Source organism: Schistocerca serialis, chromosome 2, assembly GCF_023864345.2.
Source record: "Schistocerca serialis cubense isolate TAMUIC-IGC-003099 chromosome 2, iqSchSeri2.2, whole genome shotgun sequence".
NCBI lineage: Eukaryota > Metazoa > Arthropoda > Insecta > Orthoptera > Acrididae > Schistocerca > Schistocerca serialis.
This window is the reverse complement of record NC_064639.1, coordinates 126,449,858-126,473,709: the sequence shown is the minus strand read 5'-3', so window position 1 is coordinate 126,473,709 and position 23,852 is coordinate 126,449,858. Positions and strand designations below refer to the sequence as shown.

The window sequence follows — 23,852 nt, the reverse complement described above, 5'->3', positions numbered from 1 at the left end:
TGGCACTACAGAGAGGCTATCGTGTTGTGCGTGTGGCTCTGGCGCATGGTAACTGCTCGTGAAGCAGCAATTTGAGAAACAGTTGGTACCCTAGAGAAACAGCAAACTGCTACAAATCGGTTGTTTGAAGGACAGCTCCGAGCCAGACGCCCTGCAGCGTGCATTCCACCAGCCCCAAGCCACCACATTTGCGATTTCAGTGTGTCAAGCGAGAGCTTGCTGGAGGGTAAGGTCTTTTGTGTTTCCTGATGAAAGCTGCTTCTGCCGCGGTGCTAGTGATTGCCGTTGAGTTGGTTAGACGGAGGCCAGTTAAGAGCCCTGCAACCAAGCTGTGCGTATGCTAGACGCACTGGACCTATACTTGGAGTTTGTGATATTCGCTATTTTTGGCTTAATTAAAACAGCAAATTCAGCCAGAAGGCAAATACTTGTTTATAAAGAATGATTAATATATAATAAGGCGTCGCATGGCGACGGTGGAATTTTCTAGATAATGTAATTCGTCGTCTTTGGGCGGCAATATAAACAGAAAAGTACGGATGGATATGCGATCGTTCACTATTTTGTTCGCTGGAGAACAAATGAAGCCTGGAGCGCTAAAAAGACTTGTACTGTTTTTCTCGAGTAAGACGGACGCAGATTTGTGGCGGTCTGATCTAATTATTTTTACTAAATGTATAAAAACGTGTTATGTCTAAGTTTGAGTGAAGTGTAGGAAGAAGAACTGTTATAACTTACCGTGACGATGCACGAGCGACTCAAAGAAGACAATGGCCGTATAAAAGAGCGCTCAATGGACATGATACGGACATAAAAATCTACCGTCATTGTAGTACTAAGCTTAAGGTACGATATATGTTTCAGTTTATAATAAATATTTGTTCTGGGAATACTGAATCATTTAGCAGTGCTAATTCCTATCATCTCCTCAGTATTATTTTCATTTTAATTATGCATTTCGATAAGATTACAGACACGGAGATCAGCAGTCCAATGTGCGTGTTACATTGATAAAAAGAAAACTGTTTTATCGTCTTTTTGCATCAGCTTTAATATTGAATTTCCCTTTTGTGTGATGTTACAGTTGTTTTTGCGCCCTTAAGAACTTTCTGGTCCCTTAGGAAATTGTTTTGTCATAACAATAACTTCACAACCGGGTATGATCGTATCTACGATCATGAAGTAATTAGAAAGACGATAATGCGATTTCTTAATCAATAGCACGCTAGTTGTGACTGTCTCAAGCCACGCGAAACTGCAAGTAGAAACTATTCACATCTCATAATGCAATATTTTATGACAATGGTCAATCCATGATTCTTACGCCAATGGCGATTGATAAAACAGTAAGCTAAATCTCAATTTCCAACTTTCCACTGAATAGCAACAACACTTTTATTTTGTAACATCACAAGTTACGGTCTGAGCTGCGGTTTCGTATGACAGAAGGAGAACTCCCGCGGTTATCCCACACACCCTGACTGCAACGTTGTACGTCAGTGTGGTGGTTCGACCTGTCGTCCTGCCATTCATGAACAGCATTCCACGGATCTTTTCCAACAGGATAACGCTCGCCCAATTACCGCTGTTGTAACCCAACATGCTCTGCAGAGTGTCAACATGTTGTCTTTGCCTGCTAGATCATCAGATCTGTCTTCAAGCGAGCACATAATCGGACGGAAAAATGGAAATGATCATTTGCCGTCATTGGTCGGGAGGCCTTTACGGGGCAGGTCCGGCCGCCTTGGTGTAGGTCTTATTGCATTCGACGCCACATTGGGCGACCTGCGGGCCGGATGGGGATGAAATGAGGAGGAAGACAACACAACACCCAGTCCCTGGGCGGAGAAAATCCCCGACCCATCCGGGAATCGAACCCGGGCCGCTTAGGACGGCAGTCCTTCGCGCTGAGCATTCAGGTATTGGGGCGGACACATATGGGATGTCATGGAAATGTGTGGCTAGGGCCTCCCATCGGTTAGACTGTTCGCCTGGTGCAGGTCTTTCGATTTGACGCCACTTCGGCGACCTGCGCGTCGATGGGGATGAAATGATGATGATTAGGACAACACAACACCCAGTCCCTGAGCGGGGAAAATTTCCGACCCAGCAGGGAATCGAACCCGGGCCCTTAGAATTGACAGTCTGTCACGCTGACCACTCAGCTACCGGGGCGGACATGGGATGTCATGAGACGACAACTCCGGCGTCATCCACAAACACTATTAACCGTCCCTGTATTGTCCGACCACGTGCAATAGGCATGAAACTCCTTCGCACAAACTGACATCCTGCACGTGTGCAACACAATGCATACACGGTTGAATGCTTGCATTCAACAGTCTGGCGATTACGCCGGGTATTGATTTACCAGCATTTCACATTTGCAATGACTTACCTCGCGCTCGGACTAAGCTGTGATCTTGCGATGTTAATCACTTAAATGCGCTACCTAGACTAAAGTATTCCCGAAATTTCATTCCTCTAATTAATTATTTTTTGGTGTAGCGGTTTTTTCCCTGTCAGTGTGTTATAAGATGGCGCTTCAGTAGGTATACAGGACATGTGCATATTCGAATGCAACGTTGAGTGAAAATTTCAAAGCAGTCGGTGAAGAACCTGGGATCCTGGGCGTGTTGGCTATTAATTAAATTCGCTACATCACGTTCTTTCCCTACCCATTGCTTTGCCGTTTTTCTTCTGAAGCTATCTGCGGATGTTGCATGATAGTCTCTCAAATTTCATCGATGCAAAATTTACTCAGTTTTTTTTTATTTTTAATACATAGTGTGGCCAGGGCCCTGACAGATCACTCTGAGCTACCGTTTCGGTATCCTCTAGATCACGAGATATAGTCCGATTTAAGATACCAAGTGGTTATAAATGAAGCGAGCTACTCATAGAGATCCAATATGGATTGTAATTATCATATGGCAGCGCGACTTGGTAGATATTCCAGAGCGATGATACAAAACCGATTTACACTGGAAAAAAATGGTTCCCATTTTGGTCGCCTGGAAAAACCTGGCATTGTACACTGTTTGTATGACAGTATAACGTCTACGATGCCGTTCGACAAGCCGTAACGTGAGTGAACAGTGTGGATTTCCAGAAGGGAGACCGCTCGCTGTTAGCGAAATAGCTTTACGTGAACGGCAGCAATTATAGTGCTGCATTCAGAGAATGTCGCCGACTGAAAGATTTGAGGGGAGGCCCGATGTCATTGCATGGTTTAAAGAAGATGGTAATGAAATTCGATTACATGGGTGAGCTTGGTGTGGAACCTGGAAGAGGAAGGCGTCCTGTTCCGATGGAAGTTATTGTTGAGGTTGCTGTTGCTGCAGCTGACCATGCAGCACGTGCCCCAGTCTTAGTCCGTGAGACGAGTCATTGGTACTGACGGTTCCGGCGGGCAGACGGCGCTGTTGCCGAACGTGGCTCCCTGTCTGCTACACGCATTCTCTAGCAGCAGAAATAAAAGCGAGACAAAATACAAGTCGTATTGGTACGCGTGAATTTATTTAAAGTTGATGCTTGAAATATATTAACTCGAAAACTGATAAGAGCTATTTAGTACAAGTATCTAAGATGCTGAAACATAATAAAGTTATTTGTTAAACTTCACAACTGAAATGAAAACTATTTTCGCAAGTTGTTGAACATTAGCAGTTTTGGTTTCCATTGTTAAGTATTAGCATTATTAATTTGTTCTACTACAAGCTACAGAATAATTGGTCAGTGTATTAAGAGTTATAATCTGAAGAAAGTACTCACAATACGATGATCTGGTTGTAGATCGATAGCAAACTCCCTCCTTACATTCCTGAATACGTTGTAGTTACTGTAATGGAAAAACACCACTCACATCACTGTCAGAATCTGATTTGACATTGTCTTCCTCAGCACTACTCGAACTATCACTGCTCTCTCCCAGATGTATAACTAAATTTTCGATGCATTCTTCCACAACCCCTTCGGTTTTGGCCGCCTCTCTGATGGCACTTGCAGTGCTGTTTACAATTTTAGCCCACGTCTCGCTTGTCACTTTATTGATGGCTGCTGGAAGGAGAGTTTCCACTTCAGAGATCGTGAATTTTTTATTGTTTGCAGCAATGTAATTTTTTTATCTGCGCCCACACTCCTTCAATTGCATTGAAGTGACAGTGGTACGGAGGAATCCGAACGATTTCATGCCCGTGCCTTTTAGCAATCTCGTCAATTACATATGTTGGAAATTGGGGTTTCTTTTGTGCCACAATTTCGAGCAGTTCCGCCTTCCTTAAATCTTCCCTGAAATCTACTTTTCGGCGTTTCAACCACTGAATGATATCGTCTTCTTTTGTTGCCAAGGTTGGTGCCTTATCGTGAACAACGGAATGATAAGGCGCATTGTCCATAACAATCACTGATGGACTTGTCAGATTCGTCATAAGCGATGTCTCGAACCATTCTTGAAATACTACACTGTTCATTTCTTCATGGTAATCTCCCGTCTTTTTTGACCGAAACATTATCAACCAGTTTGGCACAAAACCTTTCGATGTTCCTGCATGTAAGACAATAATACGCCCTCCTTTGCCAACAGGCACTGCCATTGTCCCCTCGGGCGTTCCATCATTCCAGCCTCTACGTAAAGAATGGCTGGCATTGACCCAAGTTTCATCTAACCACACTATACTTTCGAATTCCACACCCATGATCCTGCGCAGAAATCTGCACCGCCATGCAACTACATCTGTCCTTTCCATTAATATTTTGCGTCCGTTAAACAGTGAATAGCTGAAGCCTATGTCTTTCAACACTATACGCAATGAAAATTTGCTCCCTTTCAAAAGCTCGTCTTTCTGAAGCGACACCTGTGATATAGATAGAGTGGGTTGTTCCCTTCTCTTATAATAGCTGTATATATGACGACGAATAGCGTCTTTCTGAAAATCGTCCAAAGCTGTCACCTGCTTATTTCTCGGTCGCTTCTTTCCTGGTGTGTGCAGCTTTGTTGTGCCACTCTCGTCACAATCTACACTATACTGTTCTTTCCCTATCTTTACAACAGTGTTCTTACTTATTTTCAATGCTGCTGCAGTTCTCTTCACAACCTGAACAACAGGAATTAAGGGCCCACCTTTGTCCTTTTCTTTCTCAAAGTAATCCCTCACAGAGCACACGAATTCACGGGCCTGGGTGTGTAGCACACTTTTCTTCCTCCGTTTCACTTCTTGTGTTGGGCTGGTACTACCCGCCGCACTAGACATTGTTTACAACGAAACATAAACAAAGAAACACTTTAAACAACAAAAACGAAATAAACTGCGAATTCAACTTCAGACAAACGACGAACGACCGCACCGCCTGCACGCGAGACACTGGTAAGTTTCATAAGCGCGCGCGACCGGGTTTCAGAGCGGCAACGTGGCCCTTGCTACCCGCTCAAAGTCAGGCCGTCATTGGCTGCCTGCCTGCGGTCGCTAGGCAACGGAAAGACGCTATCGAGCTGTCAATAACAAAGACTCGTCTCCCAGACTATAGTGATAGTACTCGCGCAGTGTCACTACAGTTGTCCATCCCATGGTCAACAGTATTGGGAATTCTGCGGTCTGTTTTACACTGATACCTGTACAAAATCCAGACGGTGCAGCAATGTTCTGAATTTCCTCTTCAGTTCTGGCACGGGTCGAAGTTGATGACTTACGGCTGGGCAATATTCTTTCGAGTGGCGAGGCACATTTTACACTATTGGCTGCAGTGAATACACGGAACTGCCGAATTTGGGGTACTGTTAAACGGCGCATTGTGCACGAAGAGCCACTGCACTCGCCGCATGTGACTGTATGGTGTGAATTCACAAGCACTTTTATTCTTCGTCCGTTCATCTTTGAAGGGAATACACGCAAGGGCCTGTCAGGTGTACTGTGACGTCTGCACGTTATCGAGACCTCCTTGAACGGAAAGTGATTCCTGCTTTGGGAGAGCGCAACTGTGTGGAAACCACAGATCTTATGAAAGATAGGGCACTGCCTCTGTCGCTCGCGCCGAGTGAGGTGGCGCAGCGGTTAGCACACTGCACTCGCATTCGGGAGTACGACGGTTCAAAACCGCGTCCAGCCATCCATATTTAGGTTTTCCGTTATTTCTCTAAATCGCTCATCTAGGCAAAAGCTGGGATGGTTCCTTTGCCAACCTTGACTTAATCCGAGCTTATTCTCCATCGCTAATGGCCTCTATGTCGACGGGACGTTCAGCCCATTCTTCCTTTCTTTCTGTCGCTAACCTAGTGAAAGATCTGCTTAATGCTTATCTCCACAGGTTTTCCAGACGTTTTCTGATCTGAATACATGCCACTTTGGCTTTGGGACATCTAAAATAACGCATTTACCAGGGACACGTTCGGTCTCAACCGGAAGGCCAATATTCAGCAACACATTGCTCAGATTCCTCCGGAACTGCTGCGAGCAACGTTGATCACGTCGAAATGCGGACACAGCGCCTCTTAAGGTACGTTTACACTGGGATACATGTATCGCGACGTGTATGAGCGACATGTCAATTTGACATGTCGCGATACATCACCTCATACAAAAATTCACGGAACTTGTATGCGGACCCTCGAGTCGCGTATACATTTTGTATATCGCTTTTTGGCCATATACGCGACATGTATGAGCGACATTTGAAGAAATCGCGCATGGGCAGTACTATCATTTCCTGTCGTCTTGTCGCCTGCCGCTTATTTTGACGATTAGCGCATGCGTAGTACCAGGCTCTTTGGCGGCTGTTTGAGTTTTGGAGGTGCCGACTATCGTTTCGACGTTAATGTATCTGCATAGAACATCAAAAAGTGCCATATGCAACATTATTTTTCGTGTTTGCGAGGCTATTGTGCAAGTTTTATTCCAAGAAGTGAAGGTAAAAGTTTTATATATATCAGAGTATGTAATACATTCTATAATTTTTTCATGCATCTGCCACGTATATCAATTTTTTGCTATTATTCCGGCGGCCTCGCTTGATAATGTTGACAACGGATGCCGACAATCGTGTGTGAGACGTTGGCATTAGCAATCGCGCGACAATGCAAATGTTTTGTAATGAAATCTTCGTTTCAAGAGGAATCCCCAGTGGCCAAAAAACGGAGTGTTACTGCCAACTGATCCTCTGGTGGAATCGCTTCCCGAAAGTTTGTGTTGGTTTTGGACACAAGAGGAGCCACAAGTGATAACAAACCGCGGAAATCCTCCATACTCATCCTAACATAATTTCTAAAATATGCGCCATCCTTTAGCGTTACTTCGCGAGAAACTCTCTCTGCCACCATCTACGCTTCCTCCGCCTTTTCTTCCTATCATCTTCCAAAAGAGCAAGTGTACCAGCACATAAAAATGTGAAATCTTCCAAATCGTCGTCGAAAGCTATCGCACAGTGATACATATCAACCAGTGTAAACGCACGCTCATACATGTATGAGGTTGATACTTGTCAACTCATACAAGTCACGATACATGTCGCAAAGTCGCATATACGTGTATCTCATACATGTGCCGATACAAATGACAGTGTAAACGCACCTTTAGATGTCTCTGGTGCTCATACTGAACAAACTGCGTTAATAATAAAATCAACATTATGTCTTTCTGATTGTTTGGAGTTTCCTGCCCACATTCTATTCCTAATCCATTACATACGGAAACATTTCTACATATTCTTCCTTGCATTCACAGCGCCACGTTTGAAACAAGTGGCCAAAATTGGAACTACTTTTCTTCCAGGATAAATCGATTCCGCATTTATGCATTGTAATATCTACCAGGTTTCACTTCCATACGATGACTAAGCCCACACTGGACCTCTTGTGAGCAGCTGCACTTTAATTATCACCACCTGTTACATCCTGTTACAAAACCCACATTGAGACTCGGCGGTGTACCACAACAGCGGTCGTCATTCGGTATGCGGATTTGACTCATGCCTGCTTTACCGTAAGTCTCACAGACCAGCGCACTTTGCTTAAACTTGCACTAACAGGTAAGTGGCAGACAGTTCTTCAAATTTAAATGATACAGCAACTACTCGCACCGTACCACTTATCACTTTCAATTACGTTGGTTTGATTATGCGACAAACAAAAAGTACGATTGTTGACAACAATTCCTCTACATAATTCACAGACTACAACCCCTCTATCTATTATTGTGTATTTCCAATCTGCACGTACAATAGTCTTAATGTCTCCCATTTCTGTTGTTACTGTAAGGAAGTAGGACAGCATCAGAAATGAATATCTTTCTAAACATGTTTTTACACTATAGGTCACAGACTCAAATAAAATAACAAAACGAATTTCTGTCTTGAAATCCATGTGATGAGGTATATTTCTTCAGAATAGTCAATCCAAATTCGAGAGTATGGATACGCAAACTGACATTAGACACGACACTTTAATCATATTCAGTTTGAAACCGGAAATCGGGTGAATATTCAGTTGAGTTAACGTATATATTCTATTAATATGTACAGGGTGACAATTATTGAAGTATATGAAAAAAGGTAAATTAGCTACAAACTGCAGCGTATACACACTTATTCAACATGTAAACGTCACTACAGGTATTCGTATTTAGTATGTGACATATTCCATGTGCCTGCCATCATTGGCGATGACGTAGCGCAGACGAACAGCGAAATTCTGGATGACCCGCTGAAGTGTCGGAACATCGATGCTGTCGATGACCTCCTGAATGGCTGTTTTCAGCTCCTCAGTGGTTCAAAAAAATGGTTCAAATGGCTCTGAGCACTATGGGACTCAACTGCTGAGGTCATTAGTCCCCTAGAACTTAGAACTAGTTAAACCTAACTAACCTAAGGACATCACAAACATCCATGGCCGAGGCAGGATTCGAACCTGCGACCGTACCGGTCTTGCGGTTCCAGGCTGCAGCGCCTTTAACCGCACGGCCACTTCGGCCGGCCCCTCAGTGGTCTTGGTGTTGTTTCTGTACACTTTGTCTTTAATGTAGACCCATAAAAAGAAGTCCGGAAAATATAGTGCGCAATCGAGACCCATGTCAGTGGGCTCTGGATGCCCCAGAGCCAGAATGCGGTCCTTAAAGTGCTCCTCCAGGACATCACTCTGCTGCGTCGATGGGGTCGAGCTCTCTCTTGCATGAACCACATCTCCTCGAAATCAGGGTCACTTTGGATAATGGGGATCTACCAAAACCTTCACGTACCGTTCGGTAGTCACCGTGCCATCAAGTAATACCGCACCGATTATTCCGTGCCTGGACATTTCACATCACACAGTCACCCGTTGGGGGGGATAGGAGAGACTTTTCGATCTCGAAATGCGGATTTTCAGTCCCTCAAATGGGCCAATTTTGCTTATTGACGAACCCATCCAAATGAAAGTGGGCTTCGTCGCTAAACCAAACCATATTCACATCCAGGTCCTGCTCGTCAGGTCTGTGGACAATAGTGTTGGCGAAACACAACCGCTGTTCCGTCCGTGGCCCTGGGGCTTAGTGGCTGGTGGGTTTGAAGTTTGTGTGGGAAGAGATGCAGGTTTTCAACAACAATTTGTCGTAGTGTCTCCTAACTGATTCCTACCTGTTGCGCAGCTCGTCTGATCGATTTTCTGTGGCTGGTTTGAAACACACGCGGCTTCTCGATGTTTTCAGGCGTTTTCACCCTCTGAGGGCGACCGACATTGCCGACTTCCCGTTCTATCAAACTTGCTAAACAAATTATTGATCGTTAGCGCACTTGGACCGGTTGTGTTCAGCTTGAACTTGGTCGCAAACTTCCTTTGAGCCACAGTTGAGCTATTATTGCTCGCATAGTTCAAAATCGTTCAAATGGCTCTGAGCACTACGGGACTTAACATCTGAGGTCATCAGTCCCCTAGACTTCATCATCATCATCAGTTATCTGCTATATTAGCAGGTCCTTTGCCTCTCCATTTTCTGCAATCCATTGCTTCCTTCTTAAGGCTGCTGTATGTTGTACCGTCCATCATGTCATCCAGTATCTGGAATCTCTTCCTTCCTCGCTTCCTTTTCCCTTCTACATAACCTTCTAAAACTGTTTTTATCAGTCCGTCATTCTTTCTTAATATATGCCCAATCCAATTTCTTTTTCTTCTCTTTATTACATCTAGTAACTGCCTTTTCTCTCCCACTCTTCTCAGTACCTCTTCATTTTTTACTCTGTCCATCCAACTTATTCCTTCCATCTTCCGCCATGTCCAGATCTCAAAAGCCTCCAGCCTTTCTCTGTCTTTTTTCCTCATAGTCCATGTTTCAGCGCCATATAGAAGAACACTCCATACAAGACATTTTATGAGTCTCTTTCTGAGTTCTCTGTCCATACCGCTGCAGAAGATTCTCCTTTTCTTATAAAACGCCTCTTTTGCCATTGCTATCCTTGTTTTAATTTCTGTGGTGCACTTCCAGTCGGTGTCTATCCTGCTTCCAAGATACTTAAAATTTTGCACCTGTTCTAGTTTTTCTCCATTCAGCACAATTTTTAGTTCCTTATTTCCTCCTATTGCCAATACCTTTGTTTTATTTGTGTTAATTTTCATTCCATATTTTTTTCCGTTAGTTGCAACGGTGTCCACCAAATCCTGTAATTCTTTTTCCCCTGTGGCTAGAAGGACCATGTCATCAGCAAATCTCAAGCACCCTACTCTTCTTCCTCCAATTTCTACTCCTTTGTCATCTAATGAGCATTGGTCAATCATATTTTCCAAGTACAGGTTGAAAAGAGTAGGTGATAAACAGCATCCTTGTCTTACTCCTTTCCCTAGTCTGATCCAGTTTGTACTTTCTCCTCTCACTTTAACTGAAACTTTTTGATTAAGGTACAATGAGTTTATAAGTCTTCTGGTTTTCCAGTCCACTCTCTTTTCCCTCATAATAGTCGCCAGCTTGTCCCAAACCACATTGTCAAATGCCTTTTCTAAATCGATGAAGCACATATATAGGTCTCTTCCTTTTTCAATAAACCTTTCTCCTAAGATTCGTAGGAGCCCTATTGCATTTCTGGTGCCCGTATTCCGTCTAAAGCCAAACTGCTCCTCGCCGAGATTCTCCTCTATTACTTTTTCAAGTCTTTTATTAATTATTCTTAACATCACTTTGGCTGCATGTGAAATGAGGCTGATTGTCCTGTGCTCGCTGCAATTCTTGGTTCCTTGTTTTTTCGGCAATGGAATCATTACTGTTGTCAAAAAGTCCTCAGGCCATTAACCACTGTCATATATTTTATTACATAACCTCAATATTTCTCTTATTCCATTGTGGTTCAAGCATTTTAGTATTTCTCCCGGTATTGTATCTGTACCTACTGCTTTGCCATTTTTCATTGCAGCAATAGCAGACTTTACTTCTTCCATTATGATGGTCGGTCCTTTCTCTTCATCACTTACACTGTTGTGTGATTCAAGTTCCAGAGTTTCTGGTTTGCTATTTGTGTCATATAGCTCTTTTATATATTCTTCCCATCTCTGGAGGACATCGTCACGATCTTTATACACTACCTCTTCGTCTTTACTCAAAATTTCCATAGTAGCACTTCCTGCTCTGTTTTGTTCCCATGTCATAGTCTTTACTCTGTTGTATAGTAATTCGTATCTTCCTTTCCTGTCCAGTTCTTCAATTTCATCACATTCCTCTTTTAGCCATTTTTTCCTAGCCTGCTCTGTTTCTCTTCGCAGTTCGTTATTTAACCTTCGGTATATCTTTCTTGCATCTTCAGTGTTCTTGTTTTTCAATTTTCTTCTCTCCTCCATCTTGGAAATCATTTCTTGTGTGACCCATGGTTTTTTTGACCTTTTCCCTTTTACATATCCTATATTTTGCTGTCCTGCTTTAATGATTCCTTCTTTCAGCATATTCCAGTACTCGTTGGCATTATCAGGTGCTTCTTTGTCTCGTAATGTGTTTAGAAAGTCCCGAGACAGCATTTCTGTAATTTGTTCTTTGTTGGACCTTATCTTCTCTAGATCCCATTTCTTCACCATTGTCGCCTTTTTCAGTTTTTTCATTCTTATTTCTATTTCTGCCATAAGTAAGTTGTGGACACTATTAATATCTGCACCTGGTAATGTGTGCACCTTCTTGATTCCATTCCTGTATCTTTCTTCTACCAGTATAAAATCGATTTGGTTTCTATATTTATCCCCTGGTGATTTCCAAGTGTAGAGCCTCCTCTTATGGTTCTTGAACCATGTGTTTGCCACTATCAGCTGCCTTTCCCTGCAGAAGTCAATTAACCATTCACCTCTGTCATTTCTCTTTCCAAGACCATGACTGCCTACTATGTTTCCGTCTTTCCCTTCTCCCACAATGGCGTTCCAGTCTCCCATTACTATTTTGCAGCATTTTTTATTTTCGTCCATTACTCTCTCTATTACATTGTACGTTTCCTCTACAATTTGGTCATCATGTTCTGGAGTTGGCATATACATCTGGACAATCAGTAAATCTTTTTGTGCTCCTTTCAGCCTTACACCAATAACCCGGTCATTTGCATAGTCTACATATTCCACACATTTAGCCAATTCCTTTGTCATAATCATTCCTACTCCATTAATTCCTTTTACTTCTTCTCCTGAGTAGTAGAATACATATTCATCTGACTGCAACTCTCCATGTCCATTCCATCTTAGTTCAGCAACTCCTACGAGGTCCATATGATTCTTTTCCATCCCTCTTTTAAGGTTTTCTAGTTTTCCTGCTTGTAGCAGAGTTCTGACATTCCAGGTACCAATTCTCGTTTTGATTTTTTGCCTCCTTTCAAGTTGTCCCCCCCGGAGATCCGAATGGGGGACTATTTTACCTCCGGACACTGATTTAATATGAGAGGAAGCCATTTTTTGTGCATAAAATGGAGACTGCATTATGCAGGGAAGATAATCTGCGGTGGTATTCCGTTGCCTTCCGCAGTTCTGGAGGCCGCCCCTAACATGGGATACAGACGCCTTTTGCAGCCGCCCGCTCCGGGTCAGACGCTGCATGAGAAGTATAGGTTGGAAAATGAAAGACCCCTAGCCCTCGAAACCTAATAGCGTCAGGGTCGGAAAAGAACAAGAGCTGGCCGAGGGTGGCCAGATAGGAAAGATAAGAGTGAGGAGCCTGGCATAAGTAAGTGGAAGCAATGCCAGGACTCAGCTCGGGGCCCCGTGGTCGCCAGCCACGTATCACTAGGTGTGACTCCCTAGACTTAGAACTTCTTAAACGTAACTAACTTAAGGATATCACACACATCCATGCCCGAGGCAGGATTCGAGCCTGCGACCGCAGCAGCAGCGCGGTTCCGGACTGAAGCACCTAGAACAGCTCGGTCACAGCGGCCGGGTGCTGGCATAGTAGGCCTTCACAAGCGCTATACGCTCAGGCGTACCGTGCCATTTTCAAGTGACCAATGGCCGACAACAACAAGACGTGTGTTCATGCAGATACTAATTCCCATCATGCCCTGCGGCCTGCCGTGCACTTTGAGCGTCGCAACGCGAACCGTTCGGAAGTTTTATTTCCTATAGTTCAATAATAATAATAATGGCCTGTGACGAGGGCCTCCGTCAGGTAGACCGCTCGCCTGGTGCAAGCCTTTCGATTTGACGCCACTTCGGCGACTTCTGCGTCAATGGGGATGAAATGATGATGATTAGGACGACACAACACCCAGTCCCTGAGCGGGGAAAATCTCCGACCCAGCCGGGAATCGAACCCGGGCCCTTAGGATTGACAGTCTGTCACCCTCTACATCGGCTACACTCATGTCTTTGCCTGTGGTTTTAGTGCAAGTTTTGGCTCAGTGGATGAAAGTCGCGGGCGTGGTCGCTTTACTTAGGCAGGCCAGTTTTCGCATTGAGGTGGCAGTTGGAGTGTAGTAGTAGGTGCGAAACAGTTAGTTGGCATGTGTTTGTTGTTGTGGTTGCGAATAGCAGACAGTACTGCCTGGTAAGTGTGATTGGAAGTTGGGGTGTGCCGGTTCCACAGTTGTGATGCATTCTGTTAGGCACTTAAGTGGATATAAGGCGTGACATTGGTAGAAAGTGATACAATAAGATGCACAGAAATGGAGAGAGATAGAGCCATGCTTGAGTGCAGTAATAAGTTCGTATTGAGGACGTGAAAACAACACGCATATACTCAGCCCCTCCATTTGTATGCTCATCAACACAAAGTGAATTTTGCTTTTTCTTTACGACTTGGCACGTTACATTGGAGCGGTGTGGTTGATTAGGCCTTCTTGTCGAATGTGTAGCAGACTGGCTCTAATGGTGACGATCATCGTGTGGCGGATCTTGCTCTGTTTATGATCTGAATTTAACACGTGATTAGGTATAGTAAGTCGGCACTTCATTTACCAAATAAAACTTGCACTTTTCTACCGTTTTCAAACATTTTTGCACATTCATCAGTTGGAGTGCACGGGTTGTATGAAAGCTTGCTATTTGCGTGTTTAACATTGCACGCAAAAACGGGAAATTTTTCGAAACTCGACACCTACAAAACACGAGTCTTGTTAAGTGTGAACATGTCGTAGACATTTATTGTTAGTTGTCGACAAATCAGCTTACTGCTTGCCAATCAGGAGTCATGTTTTCTGTGCATGTCACTTGCTATGCTATTTTATGCCATTAAAAAGCAATTGAGAAAACCTGAAACTGTAACCTTGTCATCACGCTACCAGGAGACTCTGAGTCTCAAGAGTACCTGCATCGTTATGGGCGACGACTGGCGAGAGTAAGATTTCAAGACCACTGATAACAGCTTAACAAAAGAGAAGCCGGAGTTATTATGTATGTAAATAAGCACACTCGAAGAAATTTTTCCTCTCTGATCATTGCTGAAGTAAATAAAGCCCATATAGATAGTTTCAGGGACATTGATCAGTCAGCTGTAATAAAATGCAGGCAAACGCGCGTGCCAAGAAAGCCGACAGTGTCAAGAAAGTAAAAAGATTTTCAGAACGACATCAGAAGCAGCCCGAGAGTTCTGTGGGAGGCCCTAGAGTGTTGTGATGAACTTGTCAATGAAAATAGTGAAGTACAGTACTTTAAAGAAACAGTTTATTAAATTATTTTTTGTTCAGTAGGTTAAAATAAAGTAGAACCCCACTGCTCTGGAATAATGAATCTGTAGATGTCCAATTTTGAAGAAAAATTCCTGATTTTTACATTTTTTTTTCTTTACAACTAAAAGCTGATAGACTGTTTTTCCACCGTTGAATTATGTATCTAGAGGTTATTTGTGAAATATAATTTTGTAAGACGCCGACTATGTATACTGTTCAAGTAATTCAATACAATGTGCTTCCCGAATTTTTTTTTTTTACCGTAGTTATCGGCTTGTTTGATATTAGTACTCAAATATTCTAATATTTATCGCAAGCCTAGTTTTCACCAAAAACCGTTTCGGTTGGTAAATAAGGTAAGTCACTTCGAGAGCTTCCAGACGGCGGTTTGTCGACATTATATTCATTTCTATGTGCTGTTGTGGCGTTGCTAGGTTATATCGACGGAATATACCAACTTTATATTGGAAAGCACAAATGTGAGTCTCTGTCTCGTTAATCTGGGAGTTATCAAATGTTGTTTGGATTCATTTCGGATTCAGCAAGGGGAAAGTTTACCACTAGATAACGTTAACATCAACTTCAACTATTAAATAAAACGTCTATTGCTCTGTGGAAGTGCGGACGCCTGTAGAACCACAAGTGAGAACAGTTAGATTTTATGTGCAGCAAGCCGCGTGGGATTAGCCGAGCGGTCTAAGGCGCTGCAGTCATGGACTGTGCGGCTGGTCCCGGCGGAGGTTCGAGTCCTCCCTCGGGCATGGGTGTGTGCGTTTGTCCTTAGGATAACTTAGGTTAAGTAATGTGTAAGCTTAGGGACTGATGACCTTAGCAGTTAACTCCTAGAAGATTTCACACACACACACACACACACACACACACACACACACACACATGTGCAGCAAAATAAGCCACTCAGGAATAACATTAACAGCAAATGCGTGGAAGCAAAGGCGAAAAGGTAGCAGGAAATTTGAAGAAATGGAAAGACGACTGTTTCAGCATGCAGAAAAAATGAAAGGACTCAACATTAAGAGTGGAAGAGGATTCCTACCGTTATATGCAGGGGAGGGAGCAGATAGGTAGAACGACTACGTTAAAGGCCTTTAAGAGAAGAGGGACTACATAACGGTGTGATCTAAGAAGGACTGGGAATCGGTATAGATGACACGGGTGATTCAATATTACAATCAGAGTTTGACAGAGCTTTCGAACCCTTGTGATCAAATAAGGCAAAAGGGATAGATAAAATTCCTTCGGAATATCTTAAATCCTTCTTGGAGGCGGCAACCAAACGACTGTTCAAGTTGGTAGAAGCTGTGAGACTGGAGACAAACCATCCGAATTTCGAACAAATACCGTACACACAATCCAGAAGATCGCAAGGGAGGTTAGGGGGAAAACTATCACGTTTTCAGCTTAACACCACATACATTAAAGTTCATCAAATGAGTAATACACATAAGAAAGTTGAGGATAAGTTAGATGACGATCAGTTTGGCTTTAAATGCATAAAGTAGACAGATATTACTTTACGGTTGATAATGGAAGCAAAACTTAAGAAAAATCAAGAGACTTTTATAGAATATGCCGAAATAGAGAAAGTTCACGACAGTGTAAAATGGTTCAAGATGTTCGAAATTCTCGGAGGAATAATTCTAAACTGTAGGAGAATAGGGGTAATGTACATTATACACGAAGCACTCAAAAAGATGTGATGCAAGTATTTCTCCTCTGCTGTTCAATCTGTACATCAATGAACCAATCACAGAAATCGAAGTTAGATCAAGAATTGGATTAAAATTCAGGGCCAAAGAATATTAACTGTTAGATCGCTGATGGCTTTGCTGTCATCAGAGGAAGAGAGAAAGAATAACAGGGCATAGTTAATGACATGGATAGTCTACTGAGCATAGCTTTGTACATAAGTGAATCATAGACCGAGGGGGAACTGAGAAGAAGAGAATAGAATCATTTGAGAGGTGATGCTACAGAACGATGCTGAATATTAGGTGGACTGATAAGAAATGAGGAGTTTCTCCACAGAATCGGCAAAGGAAGGAAAAAGAGACAGGATGGTGGAAAATGGGTTAAGACGTCAGTGAATAATTTCCGTGGTACTTGAGGGGGCTGTAAAGGATAAAAACTCTAGAGGAAAATCCGGATTGCACTATATTCAACAAATAACTGAGGATATTGTGTGTAAATGTCACTCTGAAGTGGAGAGGGTGGGACAGAGGGGAAGTTGTGGGGGGCCGCATTAAATCAGTCAAATGATCATTGACCAAAAAGAATTTCTTTTAAGTAATCCATGAGAAACCGTTGGGGTATTTACTGATATCGTACTGAAATGAATCAGTGTCACAGGCGGCCTTTTTCTGATGGTTACTGGTTCTCGCAGATTCCTATTAATTTTTTCAATTTTTGTATTGATTAGCGATGCAAGATGCTAAAAACCTTCTACTTTGATGCAGGTCAAATTTTACGTGGTATGGTCAAAGGATTCCATTGTTATTTCCCTCATAACGTGGTTTCCATATTAGTATCACCCGCAGAGTATTTCCTTCCATCGCCCGTGGTGACATGACTGCGTTTCCTTTCTCTTTCTCATATGTGTCTACCGAACCCAGTCCCAATAACTAGAGATACGGCAGAGCACGTCGAGATGGTTATGTCGCACTTATGGCCCATCCTTTTACTGATTACTTCGTGAGAGATTTCGCCCCATATAAATGATGGAGCGAAACAGCCTCGTACAACTGTTTCGTCTGGCAAGTATCGCTTAGTAGAAATACAGATTTAGGCTTGATCAGCTGGTATGAATACAGACCTGATTACGTCAGTTCGACGATGTAGAAATATCAGGGAAAATATGTATCAGTAATCTTATGTAATCACGAAAATGTTCCAAATCACATTGAAACATCCCCTTAGAAAACCTTATGGATTACTGTGCTGGTAAACCTCTTACGTTATTTGATTTTCAAATAGCTGAGAACAAAAGAATGGCCCTAACAATAACCTTACCTTTGATGAGTCACTTACCTCACAAAAATCTTCGTTACTAAAACTACTGCAATACAGCGTGCGCCAATACTGCCAGCTAAATAAAAGATTCTAACTACTGAAGGCACTAACTACTGATAGGCATAGTTAGCAAATGAAAGATTTTGATGGAAAACAAACAATGTATTTACCTTAATAGTGTTCAAAAGTCATTATAGTTCATGACAGCCAGTCTTACAAATTTCCTTTTTCTGACGGACACGCGTCCAGATCGTCCGCTCTCAAAACTCTGCCATCTCTCTCCCCACATCCACCACTGCTGGCGGCTCACCTCCAACTGCGCAACGCTACGCGTTCTTCACATCCTACTGCCCAACCCTACAATAGCAAATATTTCAACAATGCAAACCAGTCACAGACTGCACACAGCACAATCAGTGATTTTCTTACAGAGCGCTACGTGGCGTTACCAATATAAAAACCTAATCAGCCTATTTATAACACCCAGAGCAAAATATTATATTAATGACGAGTTTTATATAGTAAAGTGTTTATGCCTCACAACAGGAGCTTGCACTCAAAGACGCGCCAGGGAAGCTGTACGCCGTTGCCGGAGATGTGAGCGACGAAGCCAGCATCCTGGCGGCCTTCAAGTGGGTCAAGGACAACCTGGGTGGCGTCGACATCCTCATCAACAACGCTGGTGTATTTCCCATTACTAGCCTTACGGGTAAGAGCAACGCCTTGCATTACTTTGTACGACTTACATACGGACATTTGAAAATACTAAATAATTTAAAAATTAGTACGATGCTACCATGCCATTCCACAGTAATTAGGGAACTATTGTATTTATCCGCCGACCACAGGTCTTCGACTTTCAAGTAAGAGGTACCCATGTACGAAAATAAACATGTAGTATGTACGAGTACAGCTTGTAGACACATGGTTTACAGGATGTGGGAGTTCAGACCTGGCCATCAGTCGTGGTCTGATAGCGTAAGGCTAGTTCGGCTCGTGCAGCCATGATACGCGGACGTCTGCTGCGTCCTGGCTGTGGTGGAGCTGGAGCGCGCTTTCGTGTACTTCTCGCCGCGGTTTTGAATCCCTCTTACGAGCGAGCCATGGCAAAGCCTTACCGGCGGGCAGTGATCAAGATCACATACCACGCAGTATATGCACGGCCAAGACCTTACGAAATTGAGAACTTTATACCGGATTATCTTCACCTGGATCCGCAGGATGTCATTGGCGTTCACTTTCCATCACTGGGAACGCTGTATAAGTCCAGATGCGCGCTGAAGAGATCTGTGCAACGAAACTCGTGAGCCGCCACGAGCGAAACCTCAAGTTTCATCACCCCGACGGAGAGTTAGGTGAAGTAGTGATTGACCACGTGGGTTTCGGCCTGCGTACGATCACTGTTTTCGAACTCCCATTCGAGGTCCATATGGCAATGTACTTAGTCGCCTGGTCAAAAAATGGAAAATCTTTGAGACCTATCCTGCAACAAACGGCGTCCGTCAGGTGAAAATGGAATTGCTGAAGCCTGTGCCGTCTTACTTGGTTATAGGAGGATGCAGGGCCGCCATTGTGTATGACGGATACCCCCCTTACCTGCGCTGGCTGCGGCCAAAACTGTCTCCAGCGCCGGACTGTAGAGACACAACTCAACGACGCCGCCTCCACTGCGCCGTCCTCAGCTCGTCTTATCACCAATACTGCGGTCACAACACCAACTGCCGATCTTCTGCACGACCCACACGACCCGTCGCAGGTGATGACTACCGTCGTGGAGGCTAATCCGACGTTTTTCAAAAAATGGCTCTGAGCACTATGGGACTTAACTTCTGAGGTCATCAGTCCTCTAGAACTTAGAAGTACTAAAACCTAACTAACCTAAGGACATCACACAGATCCATGCCTGAGGCAAGATTCGAACCTGCGACCGTAGCGGTCGCGCGGTTCCAGACTGTAGCGCCTAGAACCGCTCGGCCACCACGGCCAGCCCGACGTTTTTCACATCGCTGCAAACAGAGCCACTGTCGGGAGGAGACACTCGCCTGCCTAGAACCGCTGACCGCGACACGGATCTGACGCCTCGCGTTGTACTGACTTCTGCCTTCTTTCCATCTAGCAAGGAGGCGATAGCCAACCGTTCCCATTCTAACACAGAACAGCGTATACGTGAACGAAAGGCCCCATGGAGGCGCCGGAAACCGCACCGTAAGCCCTTGGATCATTATCTTCGAAGAACGGGGACAGAAGATGACGACAACATGTCCGATGACGCAGTGTGGGACGGTAATGTTCCACTAGCTCCACCCACGACAGCTCAATGCCGTAGTGCCGGGGCCGCGCCGAACCCTCCTGCAAGTGTCCTGGGCGGCGTTCCTCTTGCTGTGCCAACTGCAGCTGGGTGCACAGCTGACGTCCCGTCGAGAGACATCCGTACCGACGAGCTCTGGGCTGATGACGTCGAGGATGACACTGTACTACTGTCTGGTGCCGCGGAAGGGCACGTCCTGATGAAGGGCTACGACACAGTGACTGAAAACGCGATGGATGCTGCGGCTGGTCCACCCCTGACGGCCGCCAGCGGAGTGGACGCCACGTCCTGGCGGCCATGGAGACCCAACAACACGACTGGCGACTCTCAACATCAGTAGTATCTGTGCGCGCCATGAACTGACGTTGTAGCAAGGTACGCTTAATCCGGCGGATATAGACATTGTCCTCCTCCAGGGGGTCTCTGTCGAGGATTCCGTCGGCACTTTTGGGTACACTGCTCAAGTCTCCCACTGGCAGTAGTGTGCCAATGCTTCTACGTGATATTCTAACTGCCTAAGGCGTCGCTTTCCTGCCTCATGCAGAGAGGCACTGCGCTCACTCTCCATGACGTCAGAATCGTTAATACCTATGCGCCCTCCGAATAAGGACGACGCCATGAATGGTCCGCTTTCTTTGCAGATGCAGTCGCGCCCCTCTGTGTGGGACGCTAGGATGCCTTAATGTACAGTGCGGCTTTTACCTCCACTGAGGCGCCGAAAAGGCAACGGCCTTGCCGCAGTGGATACACCGGTTCCCATCTGATCACCGAAGTTAAGCCCTGTCCGGTGTGGCCGACACTTGGATGGGTGACCATGCACTGTTGCCGTTTTTCAGGGTGCACTAAGCCTCGTGACACCAATTGAGGAGCTACTCGACCGAATAGTAGCGGCTCTGGCCACAGAAAACCATCGTAACGACCGGGAGGGCGGTGTGCTGACTGAGGATGTCACGACGTTCGGATGGTCCCGACGGGCCACTTGTGGCCTGAAGATGGAGTCCAGGTGCCGAAGGATCAATTGCCACACTACGTTCTATGTCTGGCGCTCTCCACCTTCATAACCAACCTTCGACTAGTGGACAAAAAAAAAAAAATGGTTCAAATGGCTCTGAGCACTATGGGACTTAACTTCTGAGGTCATCAGTCCCCTAGAACTTAGAACTACTTAAACCTAACTAACCTAAGGACGTCACACACATCAATGCCCGAGGCAGGATTCAAACCGTAGCGGTCGCGCGGTGCCAGACTGTAGCGCCTAGAGCCGCTCGACCAACCCGGCCGACTGACTAGTGGACACGTGGGAGTATGCACATAGCAATAGTGCGCGTTTCACGCACTGTACCAGCCACTTCTCCAGCCGTGTAGACCATATCTGCCTCTCGTGTTCCATTGTTCGGGTCCAACCGGCTGCTGAAACTGGCCTGTTGCTTTTTCCTACCATGTGCACAGTCACCTTGGGTGCCAGATAGTACGGTATGGGCGAGGCTCCTGGAAATTGAACGTTACACACCTACACTCGTCTGAATGCCGACATCTCGTGAAAGCAACGTGGACGTCATGCACCTGTCGGCATGAGGTTTTCCTGACCGCACTGTCGTGGTGGCTGCTATGTGCCAAGCCGGTTCTTAGGAGGGCATTTATTGCTCATGGCAGGAAGATCGCTGCCCGGAAGCGGCGCTCGCTAGATTTTTACCATCACATCCTGCGTGATTGCTCCACAATGCCAGACTCATTTGCCTGTCACCAACCAAAGAACCGCGCAAAAGCGCGGATCACAGGCTCACGAGGCGCCACCTCGAAGGGCACCGTGGATGGAATGGACCGAAGCGTCGTCGTCGACAACGGACGCTGATCCATGCTTTAGCCGATGGTCGCTGTGTCACAACATGTGATCGGAAGTGCTCTCCATGCTCACTATAGTCAACTGGTCGTGGACCGCCATCATCCTCCAGACACGACTGAAGAAATCCCTCACCTTGCATGTGGCACACTACCGCGGGATGCGCAGAGGCACTACTTGAGGACGTGACTGAGGAGGAGGTCACTGCAGCTAAACTGGCCGCCGCGCCTCACAAATTGCCAGTACCCAACGGCCTCCCGTTAGAATTTTGCAATTTCTCAAAGGATTGCTCATTACTGTCCAACCGGCGGAACATGCATCAGTGACTATTACCTCCCCTTCCCACATCGCTCCTGAACTGTGATATGAAGATGTTTACCTGCGCATTTGGCAGCAGATTTCAGGAGATCCGCCCGACGCGTTATGCCCCAGCATCAAGCCTCTTTAGGAGGCAATCACAACATCTGGACTGCCTAATGTCGATAACGTGACGTGATGGGGCTCGCGCGGACGTGGCGCATCAGAGGTGTCCTAACCTTCCTTCATTTGTCAGGCCCCTGGCAAGGTTGATCGCTTCTATCTGACTCTGGCGATGTGGAATATGGGACTGCCAGAGAGCTTCGTGGAGGCCTTAATGCGTCTACAATGGGGCTTGACATCTAGGATCCTCAAGTTCGGTCGTCTTACGCCGCCCATCCTGGTACAACGATTAGGGCTGCAAGGATGCCCTCTTTCCACGATCCTGTATGCTCCCGCCATAGAACCGTTACTTTGCAGCCGCTACCAACGCCTCACAAGGATGACTCCTTTTCGTTGCGCGGCCTATGCAGAGGACTTGGTCCTACACTTGCGCAACGGCAATGATGTTCAGGAAGCGCTGGAGTGTGTGGGGTCCTACGGCGCTGCTTCGGGCACCGTCCTTAAGATTCGCAAATCTTCCGTGTTGCCTACAGGCTACTCCCCTAAAACTTAGAACTACTTAAACCTAACTAACCTAAGGACATCACACACATCCATGCCCGATGCAGGATTCGAACCTGCGCCCGTAGCGGTCGCGCGGTTCCAGACTGTAGCACCTAGAACCGCTCGGCCATCCCGGCAGGCGTTAGTTAGGCTCAAGTAGTTCAAAGTCCAGGGGACTGATGACCTCAGATGTTAAATCCCATAGTGCTCAGAGCCTTTTGAACCATTTTGAACCTGATTTTCTAATGTTTGTGTCACATCGCAAATTCCGCTTGTGGCCCATAGTTTCCCCATCCCGCCGTTAATGGCCAGATGTATCTTGGCTGCATTGGGATCCTTTGTGAGTCAAGGCTTGTCATTTAAAGTCAGCTATGAGTCCATCACCTTCCCAAAGGACAAAGGAGGTTTCAATCTCCGTCACGTCCACTATCGATCAACAGCCCTCTTTGTAAGCGCGCATGTTAAGATGTGGCGATGCTCTCCGACATGCCCCACATACCTACTGATGAGGGCCCTTAACCCGAGCTCAGTCATTGCCCCAGTGCCGCTGATAGATGTCCCAGCGCCCGTTTTCTACTTGAGCTATTTTTTTCTTGAATATAGTTACATCATGTCCGTGCTTCTCCTTCCACGTCT

At 45.2% G+C, this 23,852-nt stretch overlaps 1 protein-coding gene across 1 annotated transcript in view; it reads left to right on the top strand.

Moving 5' to 3' along the window:
• LOC126455770 (dehydrogenase/reductase SDR family member 11-like) overlaps positions 1-23,852 on the top strand; it is a 94,118-nt gene that overhangs the window by 56,792 nt on the left and 13,474 nt on the right. The window contains exon 2 of the mRNA XM_050091535.1: positions 18,652-18,814. Within this exon, the coding sequence (XP_049947492.1) occupies positions 18,652-18,814 (163 nt within the window). The remainder of the gene's footprint in view (positions 1-18,651; positions 18,815-23,852) is intronic.